Source organism: Elephantulus edwardii, unplaced genomic scaffold, assembly GCF_000299155.1.
Source record: "Elephantulus edwardii isolate Elephantulus edwardi_28Jun2011 unplaced genomic scaffold, EleEdw1.0 scaffold00011, whole genome shotgun sequence".
Lineage (NCBI taxonomy): Eukaryota > Metazoa > Chordata > Mammalia > Macroscelidea > Macroscelididae > Elephantulus > Elephantulus edwardii.
The window spans coordinates 20062046-20077047 of record NW_006399761.1 but is presented as its reverse complement, the minus strand read 5'-3'; the positions used below and the strand labels follow the sequence as shown (position 1 = coordinate 20077047).

The window sequence follows — 15002 nt, the reverse complement described above, 5'->3', positions numbered from 1 at the left end:
CCAACCCCCCCCCCACACCCCTTAAATTTTGCAACTGCTGAAAGAGAAAAGACGTCGTCTGCTGATGGGGCTTTCAGACGATTCAGTGTTTGAACGCAGAAGCATTTTCCGTTTCTTCCTTCCCTCGTAGTGAGAATTCGCGGCTAATTATTATGATTATTTGCCCACTCCCTTCCACTTCAACCCTGGGCTCTTTGCTTTGTAGCCAGAGCTTAGACACTGTGGCATTGTGGGGGCGAAGGGGGGGATGGAACTGAGGGAGGGGTTAGGATGAGGTTAGGAATGTTTTTAGGGAAAGAGGAATTTGCATTAAAATACAGAGAAATTATCAGATGCCCAGAAAGGATGTGTTGATTGCCACTGAGAAAAAGATGGCCATGCAAATCAGTATACTACATCAGGACAATTGTATTTTCATATTTTCTTTGTGCCCCACTTCATGTGATTTTAAAGAATAAAAATAATAGAGTAGCAATGCTAAAAACACGATTTTGTTATTTCTTTGAATATTACCAGTCAGATGTTTTGCAGAGTCCCTTGCTTTATGGATTTCAAACATTGGGATATAATTCCTGTTAATTAGCAATAATTTACGTTAAGAGCATAGAAAATGTTGAGGTTACAGGTTTTATATCTGTACATTTGATCATCTTGTTATTTTCAAGAACTTTGCCTCCTATAAAATTAATTAGGTGAATGTGGAGGTGTAATAGCAGTGTCTGAATTACCACTTCATTTCCTGGTTTTGATTGTAAATCAGTTCAGTCGCTTCGTTTAGAAGACTTTAACCAAGTCTGGTTTTGTACTGCATTGCCTTTAACTATTTGAGACCTAGGTGAATATACCTTTCTCCTTGCAAATAATACTTCCATTTTCAGAAACATACTAGGCCTTGGGAATGAAAAAAAAAAATCTTATATACTGGAATTTGAAAAAAAAAAAAGAAAAAGGTGTTGGGTTTTTGTTTTGTGTGTGTGTTTGTGTTTTTGGTTGTGTTATTTTATTATTATTATTTTTTTTCTGTTAGGCTCCAAATCTTGCTAACTTTAATGAATTAAAAAGGAAATGTTTTCCCCGGAGTCTTTCTCTAATCTGCAAATCTCAGAAGTTGAAGCTAATGCCGAACTCCACCACCAAATGCCACACTGGTCAATCTGTACTTAAAAATTGTTAATTTACATAGTAGAGATGTTAGAGAATGCAACTCCTCCCCTGGTCAAAATGAAAGCGAATGTGGGAGAAAAATGACATGGGGACCTAGTGCAGAAGCATTTGTCACCTTTTCTTTGAAAAGTCAGCCTGTGGATTCTTTATTTGTCTCTTGGTCTGTATGTTGGACGGAGAGATGCAAGTGTTTACTTGGCTATCTTTATTAGTCAGAATATAACCTTCATGTTTCTGTGGTGACCTTACATTAAATTAGGAGGAGTATCAGAGGCTAGAAATTATGATATGCCCTACTTGAGCATAGGTACAGCGAGGCAGGGCCCTCTCAATATTATTTCACCCTGTACATCTGGGAGTTACTCTAAATTTTCCCCTTCAATATTCAGCCTGAGTAGGGTTGAAATAAATTTAACCTGAGTTCACTGGATTTTTGCACTTTATCAAAATCTGTTCCAATATTCTACACTCAAATTAAAATCTATTTTTTGATTCTCTGTGGCTTTAAGTTCATTAAATGTGAAATTGGCAGCTTGCTTAAGAAGGTCAGACTGATTAACTGTTTAAGACTTGTACATTTTCTGCTTCAGTTTTATTACCTGACAGCACCTTAGATGTATTTTGTAGTTTTCAGATTTTTTTTTAATAGAGTAAACATTGGATTTCATGGGTAGATATTTATTTACCCACTTTCATCTTCTCCCTCGAAGGGTGAGAAATGATGGGAGCTGTTCAAGTAGATGTTGGAATATTTTGATGCATAGTATTTTCCTTTTTGTTAAAAAAAAGAGGCAAACAGGAAAGAAAGGCATTTCTACCTTGTTATACCATCAGCTGGTAGTTCTGTGTGTGCAGAAATAGCTTCATGATGAAGTGTTTGGGAGTTCATTCAGGAAAATTAGTCAACTTTGACAACATTAGTTGAAGTATTTCAAGGCTAAAGAAAAGACTCCTAAGCCTTCTTCTGAAATGTGGCATTTGCTTGGCCATACTGATTTTGATGTGATGAGGGCCACCAAGTGAAAACATGTTTAGAATATTTTAGGCATTCCTTTCTCAGGAATGAAAAAATGACTAATTGCCTTATTTTCTTAAGTACTCAAAAGTATCCCATTTAGCTAATGTGTCTGAGAAGAATTGCCAGTGAATTTGGGATTTCTTTGATTTTTGTGGCGGTGCTGAGAAAGCAGGAGGGGTTTTTTTGGCAATGTGAATTATGCTGCATTATGATTATTATTTAGATTTGTTTCACAGGTGAACACAGTACTTTTGTTATTACTATGTGTAAATGTGGCAAGGAGCCTGCATGATGTTACAGCTTTCTGTTTTATGGAGCTACCTTTCTTATGTTTAGGAGTACATCCACAAAGGATGTGTTTTTGTGTGTATCCTTATTAGTCTCTTATTTCTTAGCACAATAGACAACTTCATCTGGGGGGAGGGGGAAGAAACAAATATAATCTCAACCCATATTTTTGCCAGGTTTTTGGGGTAGCTGTTTATTCAAGCTATCTTTATTTGTTAACTAGTCATTTAATAACCACATTTTTATTTCAGAGTCAAGCCAGGCACATCTGTAGCATGTATTTGTTCTCTGTAGAGTTATCCAAGTCTTTTTTTCCCCCTTCTTCTTCTTTAGAAGAATAAGATGATTTGCCTCATTGATAAATTTGCTTTCTTGTTGGGAACCTCCACATCCTTGAAAATTTGTGTGCTTACATTTTCTGGGTATCCTGTGGAGACACTTTACATAATGTGGTGGGTGGGGATGGGGTTGAGAATGCATATTTTTTTTTTCATCTTTCACACACTAATAGTTATGCTTTTGTTTCTCCAACCACAGCCGAACCTCTTGAAGCCATTCTTACAGATGATGAACCAGACCATGGCCCGTTGGGAGCCCCGGAAGGGGACCATGACCTCCTCACCTGTGGGCAGTGCCAGATGAACTTCCCGTTGGGGGACATTCTTATTTTTATCGAGCACAAACGGAAACAATGCAATGGCAGCCTCTGCTTAGAAAAAGCTGTGGATAAGCCACCTTCCCCTTCGCCACTCGAGATGAAAAAGGCATCCAATCCTGTGGAGGTTGGCATCCAGGTCACGCCAGAGGATGACGATTGTTTATCAACGTCATCTAGAGGAATTTGCCCCAAACAGGAACACATAGCAGGTAAATGAGAAACAAGGAGAAAAGCTGTTTGCATGCTTCCTTTTTATTTTCAGAGGTGCTGCAGCCAGGCAGTTGGGGGGGTGGGGAGTGGGATGCTTTCTGTATTTCTCCAAGTGACTGGCTGTGACAGCCTGGTACTGTTCAAAGAATCATTCCTGTTGCTTCTGCTCAACCCACAGGAAAAGAGAAAAAAAAAGAGAAAAGAAATCTTTTCCACCTCCCTGAGTCAGATGTAGGCCGGATAGGTACACACACACACACCTGACCTGCTCTCTCTGCATCTGCTGATTCCCAATTTCTTTTCTGTTTTCTTCTTTACTAATTTGTAGATATGTCTGACCGTTTCTACACCTTGCCTTATTTCCTGTGCCTACCTCCAGGCCTGGTGACCTGTCCAAGGCAGAGTGACCACATGGGAACCTAGAGTGTTGGGGTGTGTGTGTGTGTGACCTGTTTGACTTCTAATGCCTCCTCAGCTCCCCTAGGGGTGCACTTATCCATTGGTGCTTCCAGAAGTGGGGTGCGCAGGCAGGATGCCTTGGAGAGGGTGGAAAGAGTTAACTGCGCTCAGGGGCGAGCCTTGGATCTATACTGGCTGTCAGCCTGTATGGGGCTGTAATTAAACAAGCCCCGTGGTGGGATGACACCGTGACCTTGACTTTAAGATGCCATTTTCCACTGGCCAGGCCAGAGTAGAGAGGGCAGTTGCTGAAGCGCACAGACATGCTTACTCGAAAAGTTTAAGGGCATGTTGGAAATTTCAAAAGGTTGGTTTGACAGGAACGGCTGCTCCTTGCTGCCTGCCTCCTCAGCTAAATGATAAATGCTTCTCGGGGCTCTCTCTTGTCTCTGATGTGGTTTTGACAGATGTATCTTGATTTTGTTTGTGGTTTATACAACCACATGTCACCCTTACAAATGTCCAGAAGCACAGACATCGCCCTGTTTCGTCTCTAACCCAGTGTAAGAATTTCTCCTGGACAAATCACATATTCAGGACCTCTCTTTCTCCTTTCCTTCATTGGAGCAGGGAGGTACCTGGGGTGTGTGGGTTTCTCAGCAGCTTAGGGGTGACAAAGAGTGAAAGGGTCATCGAGGACCTCACATTTCCCACTGAGAGAGAGAGAGAGATCTATAGCAATGCTATACAACAGCCCAGAGAACACTGTTTTCAATGAAACAAGCGTGATTTAGCCCATTTGACAAAATGAAGGCAGATTCTGTGGTGACATGCTACCAGTAGATGGCTTTGTTTCACCCCTCAATCCCCCCAAAAAAGCAGAGGGCTTCCCATTTGAGGAAAGGTAGTGTGCATAAATCAGTTTATACAATGGAACTTCTCTCTCCATTTTAGTTTGGCCACCAAGTTGAACCTGAATAGGTCAGTGGTCCTGAGGGGATTAAATGTCATATCCTTCTCCTCACTCCCTCTGGAATTCGATCATTAAAATCAAATGTGGCATTTTCTCTCACTCTCTCTCTCTCTCTTTTTAATACTTCCTGTAATAACAACTCCGATACTTTTCACTTGGTGAAATGAGAACTCTCAGAGAAAAGCTGCATTTTACTGAGTCTTTTTTCTGGAAGCCGCCACGTTTAGCTTCTGTGACATGGAGGTTCAGCTCCCCACTGGCCTCCAGGAGGGATGTGGCAGTGGCCGCATCCCCGCACCCCTGTGCTGTCTTGTGTCTAGCAGGAAAATGAGCAGGAGTTGTAAGGCGTGATTAATGAAGCAGGAGCCAGCGGAAGGGGATTTGTCGTCTTCGGAGATCCAAAGCCTTGCTAAACCGCCAAATATGGAGTAACACTTGCGTGATGTAACATCGTATTTACATATTGGGCTGCTCGTTGAAGAGACAAAACACAGTGTCTGTCAAACAGGAATTAAAGTCACACTCCTTATCCAGGTCCCAGATAGGTTATTTAGTGTCAGAGAACTAGCTCAAAACCCCCATGCCTCTGTTCTTAGGAGAGATCTGGAAGATGGGGAGGGAAGGCCCTGTTTTAAGGCTTTCTCCTGTGTCAGTGGTGAATGTGTGTAGGGAGAGAAAAATGTATTTTCTTTGGCTCTGTTGCTAGCAGAAAGGTTAGGCCTTTTTTTTTTTTAAAGGAAAAAAGAAAACTAGTAAGAGAAAAAGAAAAGAAGAAAAATGTAAATATGTTTTATGTATTTATGGGCTTCATCCAACATCATTTCCCTGAAGATAGGCTGTCTAAGGTATTGAATGGGTACACAAGGGCTGTGGTACAGGTGAGGTAAACCTCTCCTGCTGAAATAATGGTAGAGTCTTCGTTTCTTTCATGGCTCTCAGTCACTCACCTGTTCCCACCCTGAAACTGGCTGGACGTAAATAGCCCGGTCACATCCCAGGGCGTAAGGCAGTATAACTGTAGTCACGGCTTGTCATAATTCACGGTGGTAATGAATTAAGAGTTTCCTATGGTGAAATTAACATTCTACCACTGCACGTAAATTACCCTGCTCTGGGCTTCAGCAACAAAGTTGTGGAATAGAGGCTGTGTGTACTTACTCCCAGACCATTTATCTGAGGCATGTCTCCATGGTCCCAAATCTGCTGGTCTTTTCACGATGAGGAGGTGAACAGTAAGTGTAATGATTCAAGAGATATTTGAATGTGTCATGGAGAGGAAAGTGGGAGCAGTGCTCTGTCTGAAGAAGGAGAGATAATGATGACCCCTTAGAAAGATATACCTGGCAACCACGTACTGTAGAAGGTAGACACTGGGATGCACTGTGTAGGACAAGCTTTATGAAAGTGATATAAGTTGGTTTTGAGTTCAGTGTGCGGTCTGTGCCATTTTATGGACAGGAAGCAGGAACATAACAGTGACAGATAGTCTACCTCAGAGAAATCAGGCTTGGAATTTGGGGTTTTCAAATCGGAGAATACAGTAGCACTTTAAATATGCATGTCTGTGCTTGGACTGCACTCAGTTCTCTCAAAGGTGAGCATTTTTTTTTAGGGTGCATTCTTCTTTTTACCTGGCAAATAGGTATTGCTCCAGTATCCCCCAGGTACAAATGTATGCCCATCTACATATCAGGTTACTAGACCCTTCCCCCCTCCCCCACTTGCCCCTTTTATTCAGAATATGTGATTCTAACCCATTATTACTATTGAGATGACACTAATTTAACTGCAGATGAGCATGTTAAAGCGTGTAGGGCCCGGATCTTCTAGTCTGTAGTGTCTGTTTTTCACCATCAGATAGCAGCGTTTGACTGACAGCACCTTTAAGGAAGGTTTTGTTTTCTGGTCTCGTTTTGATGAAGGGAGAAATATTCATCAAGGATTAGTGAATATGAAAGTGCTGTTGACTTTATGGAAAAGGGAAAAAAAGAATCAGCCCACAGTGTCTGTCCGATTGGAGGTTTTGGCTCAGTGCACATAGAGATCTTTAAATTGGGGTTGGGCCCGTCATAATGTTAGCTTTTTTTAGAGAAAAGGCAATGGTGATAACAAATGATCATAGTAAAGGCTGAAAAATGTAGTAAAGGCTGATACGACTCTTGTGTTTCCCCATTAAAATGATGCACATAGGCATTTATATCAGGATATTTTAAAATTAAATATTAAAAAAAATCACCTCCTCTGTAGGTGATAATATGTATGTAAGAGAGACAGTTTGATGAAGGGGGGGAACAACCCCACCCCATTCAAAACAGAAATCAATCATCATAGTACTAAAAGATGAACCAGGTATATAACAAGTTTTTTTTTTTTAATTTTGTACTCATTCATTCTTAGCTCAGAGTAAATCAGAATGTGTGTTTGTTTGCCAGTGTGCAGAAGAAACTAAATAATAATATCCTTTTATGACTAGTTATTTTTTATTTCTGATGATTCTACACAAAAATGACAGCCTTTTGAAGTGATTTTTTTTTGGCATTGCAGCTAAAACAGAAACTGTAATATGCTAGGGAGATTCTTTATGCACCTTCAGATCTCGGATTTTCATAGTGAACCAGATATATTTGTGGGGCCACTACCCCAAGACTGAAAGTGCTATATACACGCTGTATTTGTAAATAAGACAGAGAGAGGTTGTGAACTGGCAGCTTGGATGTTTTGTCAAAGTACAATGTCAGAGAAACTCTTTCTAAGACAAATTGTAAATAGAACTGTCACAGTGACTGCATGATTGAGCCACAGAAGTGCTTTACAATTGTTGGCATTGTCAGAGGACTTTTGAAAGCTTAATTAAACACAGTGGCCCGCATGACTGCTAAATTTACTTCGAAAGCCAAAAAAAAAAAAAAGAGAGAAATAAAAAAAAAAAAGACCAACCCACCAAACCTAAAATGTAGAAGATCTCAAACTTCTTCAGACATTGCCTCCTTCCAGTGACACAGAAAAGATGCACTGTGCATTTTCCTTGTCGCCTTTTATAAATAATAGTTTTGAGAATAGGTCCACGTGATATGAAGATCATCCTGTGTGTGATGTGGCGATTGTGTTAGTTTTTCTGTCTCCTGCTGTTACAGACAGTTAATGTAAAAATGGCCTTTTATTGGAAACACAAATATGTATTCACTTCAAGAACAGGAGCAGAAGGGGGACAGAACTACCCTCCCATTCTCTGTGTTTATTCTGTGAAGGCTTAGAAAGAGAGAAAGGGGGGGAACCCCAACAAAACAAAACCCAGCCCAACAAAACAACGGTGCTGTAATTTCCTAAATCACGCCAGTCCTTGTTGTCTTGGAAGTTGTACCTTTTCTTTTAAAGAATCTGAGATAGACTTTGCCCACCTTTCTCCTATTGAATTTTGCATTTAATTGTGGAGCTTCTCAGGGGCTAGAAAAGGGGGTTACGACTTGCAGGTGAGGCCAGGATTGGCCTCAGAATGGAGGCATAGTCATGGCACATTTTGGGAATCCTGGATTATGTCTCACTTCCCACTGCACCCTCAGTGTCCTTTGGCTAATTAGGAGGCTGGAATTTGGGGTGCATAACCCAGGTGCAAATACTAGGAAGACATTTTTCAGATTCTTGTGATTTCTTAATGGGAGTGGTTTATTATTTATTTTTTATCAAGGGAGCAGATGTGGCTTTGCACGTTCGACAGAAAGAAAAGTTTAGCTTTCCTTGTGGGGAAAAAGAATGAAATTTAACCCATAACAGTGCCCATTGCTAGGGAGAGGTGCAGAGATCGTGTCACTTGATGTTAATTTAATCTACTCAAGCTAATCTCTTCACACCCTTTATTGCACAAAGAAAGCATTTGACAAAATTTACCCCAAGCCCAAGTCTGTTTTTGCATACAGTAGTACCAGCTTTGTGCAATGCAGAAGCTCTTAGCACCAAGCTGGACCCAGCCTGGCATCTTGCCACTTTTTTTAGCATGAGATTTAATCACCCAGGATCTTTAGTACCTTTCTGCTTGTTCAGATTTCATTTGGGTCATGACGATGTCAGCAGTGTTGTTATTCCAAGGGTGCGGGGGGGGGGGGATTTTTTAAAAGTTGGTGCCCACTTCCCCCTCTCCCCCTGCATTTAACATCAAGCAGGTTTTTATTTTATGTGTCAATTTGGAAGACATGAGTAAAGTTCATAAAATATGTTCAGACTGTATAATTTCATGGCTAATGACTAGTAGTTTTATTGTGATACAAATAAGAAAATTGACTTCTGCATTGCCTCTTCTCTGTCCCCCTTTTTCTGCCCAGGTAAATAACTAACTGCTCTCTCCTTTGGCTCAAAGGGTCCAGAGTACTGGCCAATCTCAGTCAATTTACCTTTGTAATTTGCCATGTGGTTTTTACAACAATGACCTAATTAATTTGCGCACAAACCATATTATTGCTACTCAAGTCATTTTCTGTCACAAACTTAATTTCCAGGAAATGTAACCTGACGAATAAGAATTCTTTACCTCGCCACATGTGCTCCCAGAGACCAAAGGCAGATTTTAAAGAATAATAATTTTTTTTAAAAAAACCCAACAATGCCGACGTTATTAAAGCCAGCATGCTTGATGCCAAACTCAATTTGGAGCCAGTAAACATCAGGCTAGATTTCTAATCAGTCTTCGCATGTAACGTATTCCATATTGGGTTCCCTGGAATTTGTCTACTTGCCTTTTAACTGGCCAGCTGCACTCCCTATGCATTTTTAAAACATTTCAGCAAAGGCTTGTGCTGTTCTTAGCAGGGTTAGTAACTTGGGGTCTGTTTCTGAGCTCATTTGTCATTCTGTGGTGGCATTGAGTTAGGTTGGCAAGGGAAGGATTTGAGGCATGGGGGGTGGTGAGGTCACTTCTGATCCCAGCAGGGAATAGGTGAGCTTCATTTGCCTTTACAATAGACACACAGTTACTGCACCTTAGACGAGGCTCTCAGGTGCAGCTCAGATGGGCGCATGTAAATACCCTGTCAGGTGTGGAGCAGGAATATTAATGCTTCTTCCACCACCGCGCCATAATAAAGCTGTACACAGCACGCTTAAAATGCAGCGAGTCTGGGGAATTGTAGAAAACTTAGATAGCCCGGTGTGAGAGGCAGGCAGGGGAAGATGCTGGCGACGCCACAGTTTCCATTCCTGGCCGCCTTTGATCTATAGCAAAATGAAAACATCATTCTGGCCTCCCTCTTAAGAGTTGTCTCCCCGACTTTGTCACCCCCCCACCCCCACTCCAGTGCACCACCAGGAATTTTTATGTATTTATTTATTTGCATGAATTGGTATGGAGAAATGCAACCTAATTTGTTTCGTATGGCTTAATTACAAGCATTTGAATATTTAAAATTCTCAATAACCATGCTTCCGAGCCTTTTCCTGTTGAAAGTATGTGATTTGAACAAAGGCTGTAAATATTTTTGGTGGTTTGCAACATTCCCTTTCCTCCAGTAAGCGCAGTGCACACGCGCGCGCGCGCGCGCACACACACACACACACACACAGAGAGAGAGAGAGAGAGAGAGAGAGAGAGAGAGAGAGACGGACTCATTTTAAATCCAGGGCTGATTTAACATCTGTACCTACATTTAGACTTTGTTTCCAACTCCCCCAACTGGAATCCCATTAAAATATTTTATCATTATATTTTTGAGGCCTCTGCTGCTGGAAGTTTTAAAGAGGATTTTTCGAATGTGTTCATTTAACTGAATCAACAGCTGTCAGAACCAGTTGTGGTAAATCCACAAAACATACAAAGGAAAATACACATGTTTCCTGAAACAAAACACTTGGAGAAATAAGCTGCCAATAACGGGTGAATTAGAAGTTTGTAGACAGGGACCCGAAGTGTTTCATCTCTCACTTTCCCCTGGAGACGGATCTGAGCGGATCTGATGCAATCTTGTTGGAAGGTTTACCTGGCCAGGCCTCTCTTTCAGCGGCACACCCTGCACAGGGGTTATGCACACCTGAGCAGGTTGGGCCTGGGTTTGCTCTCTCATCTGGCCGTAGGTGCCTAGCCCACCAAGTGCTTAGAGTACTGCGCAGCAAAATTAGGTCCAGGTAAAGGTGAGACAGACTTTAAAGATCCTGTAAAAATGGTGAGACCCAGAGAGGGCTGGCAGCGTGGTGTTGTTGAGAACTGAATCGCTCCCCGGTCAGGGAATTCCCAGGGGGAACCTGGAGCAGGTATGTTGTTGAAGGGGATACCTGGGGACCTTTGGTCACTTACAATGAGTTTTTGTTTGTATTCTCAGTGTTGTTAACATTGGCGCTGCACAATTACACCTACAATTTGATCTTACTCTTTGATAGAGGTTTGATTAAAAAAAAAAAAAAGCAAAACAACTCCCATTGGGGGAAAAAAAAATAAAGAAGGGAATTATTTGTGAAACCTGCAAAGATGCTTGGCTTCCTTCAGCAAGAACACAGGTGCTGTTGTGTACCCTTCTCTCTCCTTTTCTGTTTTCTTTTTGAACTTTGTAGAAAGCACAAGGATGCTCCCTGCTAAGCACCAGGACATTTAAATATACATTAATCAGTTGTTCATTTTCTTGATATGTAATGATGCATGAAAAAAAGCTGCAGAAAAAAAAATCCACATCTGTTAATTTTTAGAGGCATAAAATAGAACTTGGGCTCTTACCTTAGTTGGGAGCACAAAACACTGGATGTCAAATGTGATCTTTGACAGCTTAAATAGTTTCTTTGGGGGGAAAAATTGAAGCAACTCAGGAGATAGCATGATTTATTTACACTAAGGGTGCAGTCCACAAGGATACACTTATTACTGATTTAATACCCTTTCTAATTCTTTGAGCCCACAGTTAAAACAAGGCGTTAACCAACGTTAAATTTCCAATTGCCCAGCTCCTCTCTCTGCTTTTCCCTCCTACTCTGTGATTGAAAAGAAAAATAAGAATGATTCCTTTGCGTTTAAAAAGTGAACACTGGCTACTGAAGAATGATTTCTAAAGGCTTAATTTTTTTTTTAATAATAAATCGTAACCTTCTCATGTTATGTTTTTGTTATGTTAAGGGGGAAAAATCAATAAGGAAAAATTTAATTCTGATAAAGATACTCTTGGATCTTTGAAAACAACGGCTGTCCTTTTAACTCAAACATTTGAGCAGCTTCAAAGACTATGTATTTCTTCTGATCTTAGAGCTGTGTGACTGGTAGCAGGGAAAAAAAATCTTATTCTACATACAAGTGGATTGCTTAACAAGTCAGCACAGACACGTACTTGTTTGTACAATAGAGATAAAAAATCCTGTATAAAAATAATTCAGTTGCTGACAGCAGGCATTGCTGTTAGACCTGTCTTTTGTGCTTGTCCCAGCTTCGGGGCCCCTTCCTCGGGGCAGTCTGTTGCCTGCAGACTCCTGACCAGAAGTTAATTGCTGTATATTAAACATATAGGTGTTGTACTTAAGAAGGAGCATTTCCAGCCTTTCCTATGTGCTTTGCTCTCTGCTTTTCGGATGTGAACGCAGCCTGGCCAGCAGGGGGGTGGCAGGCCAGAACTCTAATAGGGAAAATGACTGGAAGGCAGTTAGGGGAAAATTTGGCTTTCAAGTCCCATTTGCTCTGCACTGTAGCATCGGTTTCGAAACTTTTGTTTTTAATCTAATTCTGATTTACCCTGTCACATCCCATATCAGTGCTCATGGCCCTCGACTGGTGTGGAGTAACATTAGTGTCAAACAGAATCGGTCAGGACTGTGGACCTGTGGCTTGCTTGGATGGTGGTAGATGCGTGTCCAAAGTCGCTCTGCCTCCTGGTCTTGTAATGCACACCCCACCCCCCAATTAAAAGGAGGCTCATCTGTGCAGGGAAGTGGGTAGTCTTTGAGGCTTTCTTGCCTCCCAGGCCTCTTTCTTGCCTCCTGGTTAACACCCACATTGCAGGAAAAGGTCGACTCTGGGAAGCTGCCTGAGACTGGGCAGTTGGGTGTGTGAGGGAGGTGGCTCGGAGAAGTTGCTGGAATATTTTCAATGGGAGTCAGTCACAGCGACCGGAGCAGAAAGCCCTTTGGGTGCAGCAGCTGGGCAGGCAGGACGCACGGCACGTGGTCCTTTCTAAGCTGTTATTCCCGGCTTACTTGGACCCTGGCTGGAGCAGGACTTGCATGCACTTAGATTGAGGAGGGGGGAAGTCTGAGGAATTAGAGATTGGGAATTCTCGCACTACAGTTTTTAAAATGTCACGAGGTTAGGGAGGTAGGAGAGGATTCGAGGAAAGGATTCTTCTCCAGACTGGTAATTGGGATGCAGGACAACCCAGATTCCCTTGATAGACTCTGCTATGAGGAGTAAGGGAGGATGGGGGACACCCTGACTTCCTGAGTGTTCCTTGATGCCTGGCTGTTGGATTAAGTGCTGCTGGAGCAGCCTGGCGCAAGGTGCCATGGAAGAGAACTGCCAAATGCCAGGATTTCTCACTCCCCAGAAGTAAAGCAGGCCTTCTGCCTGAGCGTTTTCTTTTCCTTTCTTGCTCTGTTTCCTTTGGAAGCCGAAACTCCTACCATGAATGCCACTCCGTGCCGATGAAAAGATGAAAACGCTGTTTTTATGTCACAGTGGATGTTTACAGAGGAGGCGAAACTCAAGGGGGGGGGGCATTTTGGGAGGGCGGTGGGAACCGAGTTAATCTGTTCTGTTCGAGGTCGGCCCAGGATTGCCTATAAGCAACTCTGGGCTGTTTTTGATAAATTACCATGTTTAGAGATAGGTTTTAAGGGCTTAGTTTTATGAACAAAGTCCCTAACGATGTTCACAGCCTCTGTGTGTCTCTTCAGCCCCTTTGGCTTTGTCTAGAAGCTCTATGTTTAGTTTAAGCTCAGTCTGGAAGATATAACAATTTTGCATTAAAAAAATGAGGAAATCATAGGAAGAAAAACCCTTTGCTTTTTGGATGAATCTTACTGATAATTTGCTAAAGCTCATTTGAATTTTAAGCACTTCTTTAATCTTCAAAGGCTAAATTGCTTTATGAATATGCATGGTGTGGGCAGACTTCAGTTCATTACCTAGTTGTAAATTCTAATGACCATTAGGTCCTTCCAGTAATTGCGAATTGTTTTGCATTTTTGATTGGCCTATTAACATGTACATTCGGTGCACATCAGGCTGGCCTGTCAGCCTTGCTGAAGGAGAAAAAAAAGGTGAAAATTGTTTATAGCACCAAGATTCTTAGATTTTCAATCTTGCAAAATTGATGATGTAAAAAAATTAAAGCAGTGTTTTTTCTTCTCAAGATTGAAAGTTCACCAAGAGATTTGACATATTTAATTTGCATGATGACTTTGCACTCCTTCATTAATGCAATTTGCATATGAAGCTGTTGTTAATCACTTTTGATCATGTTTTGTGTATTAGCTGCCTCAGTGGCTCCCCTCCTCAGATGCCCCAGTAGAAAGGAGCAAAATGATGCATCTCCTTGCCAAGTTTCCTTTAGTGAATTGAGGAATTAGGAGTCTAACCTTGAGTAATTACATATGTTTTATCCGTTTTCTTTTAACGTTAAGTACAGTTTGTGGAAGTGTTGGCTGGAAATTGCTCTCATTTGGGGAGAAGACTGTACCATGTTAATGTTTGATTGAGGCATATATAGCTACAAACAGAAAGATCTATTGCTTTGCCCCTGCTTCTCCCATATTAGTTCTGTGTTAGCAATTGGATGGCGCAGAGACTCAATATTAAGAATGTTAAGACCTTAGCGTTCTCAACTGAGCTACAAACTTTTCTGACAATGCCTTGGGCTTATAGTTTTATTTATTTGTGTGTTTTTTGTTTTTTTTAAAAAAAACCCTGAAAAACCAACCCCCTGTGTCCTTTTGAGCAAGTGAGCCTTCCAGAGGCCTACTTCAGCTAAATAGTGGTCTCTGGGCTACAGTCCCTCCTTTGAAGTCCCCAAGTGCCCTGGTTACAAAACCAAGGTGTTAACTCATGGTCTCCAGTTTTCGAGAGCCTGTGATTTTTGGTGTTCGCCTTTGTATTATTGATGCTCGTCTCTGGTTTATGAGTTGATCACTGCTTAACAAGCTGAATCAGAACACAGAAAGCTGATATTCTGATTAAAAGGAATGCTTAATGAGAGAAAATAAATTGTGACGGAAAATGAACAGTGTGTAAGAAACATAACTACAATTTTAACCTCCCGGGGACCCTGGCCGGCCTCTGCCTGACTTCCATCCACCCCATGCTAAAAGCACGCATCAGTTCAAAGTTGTTAATATTCATC

General features: G+C 41.5%; 1 protein-coding gene across 5 annotated transcripts in view; it reads left to right on the top strand.

The window, feature by feature from the left end:
* BCL11A (B-cell CLL/lymphoma 11A (zinc finger protein)) overlaps positions 1-15002 on the top strand; it is a 125221-nt gene that overhangs the window by 4369 nt on the left and 105850 nt on the right. For all 5 annotated transcript variants that reach the window (XM_006880942.1, XM_006880941.1, XM_006880940.1 and 2 more), the window contains exon 2: positions 3008-3337. In XM_006880942.1, coding sequence (XP_006881004.1) covers positions 3008-3337 — 330 coding nt within the window. The remainder of the gene's footprint in view (positions 1-3007; positions 3338-15002) is intronic.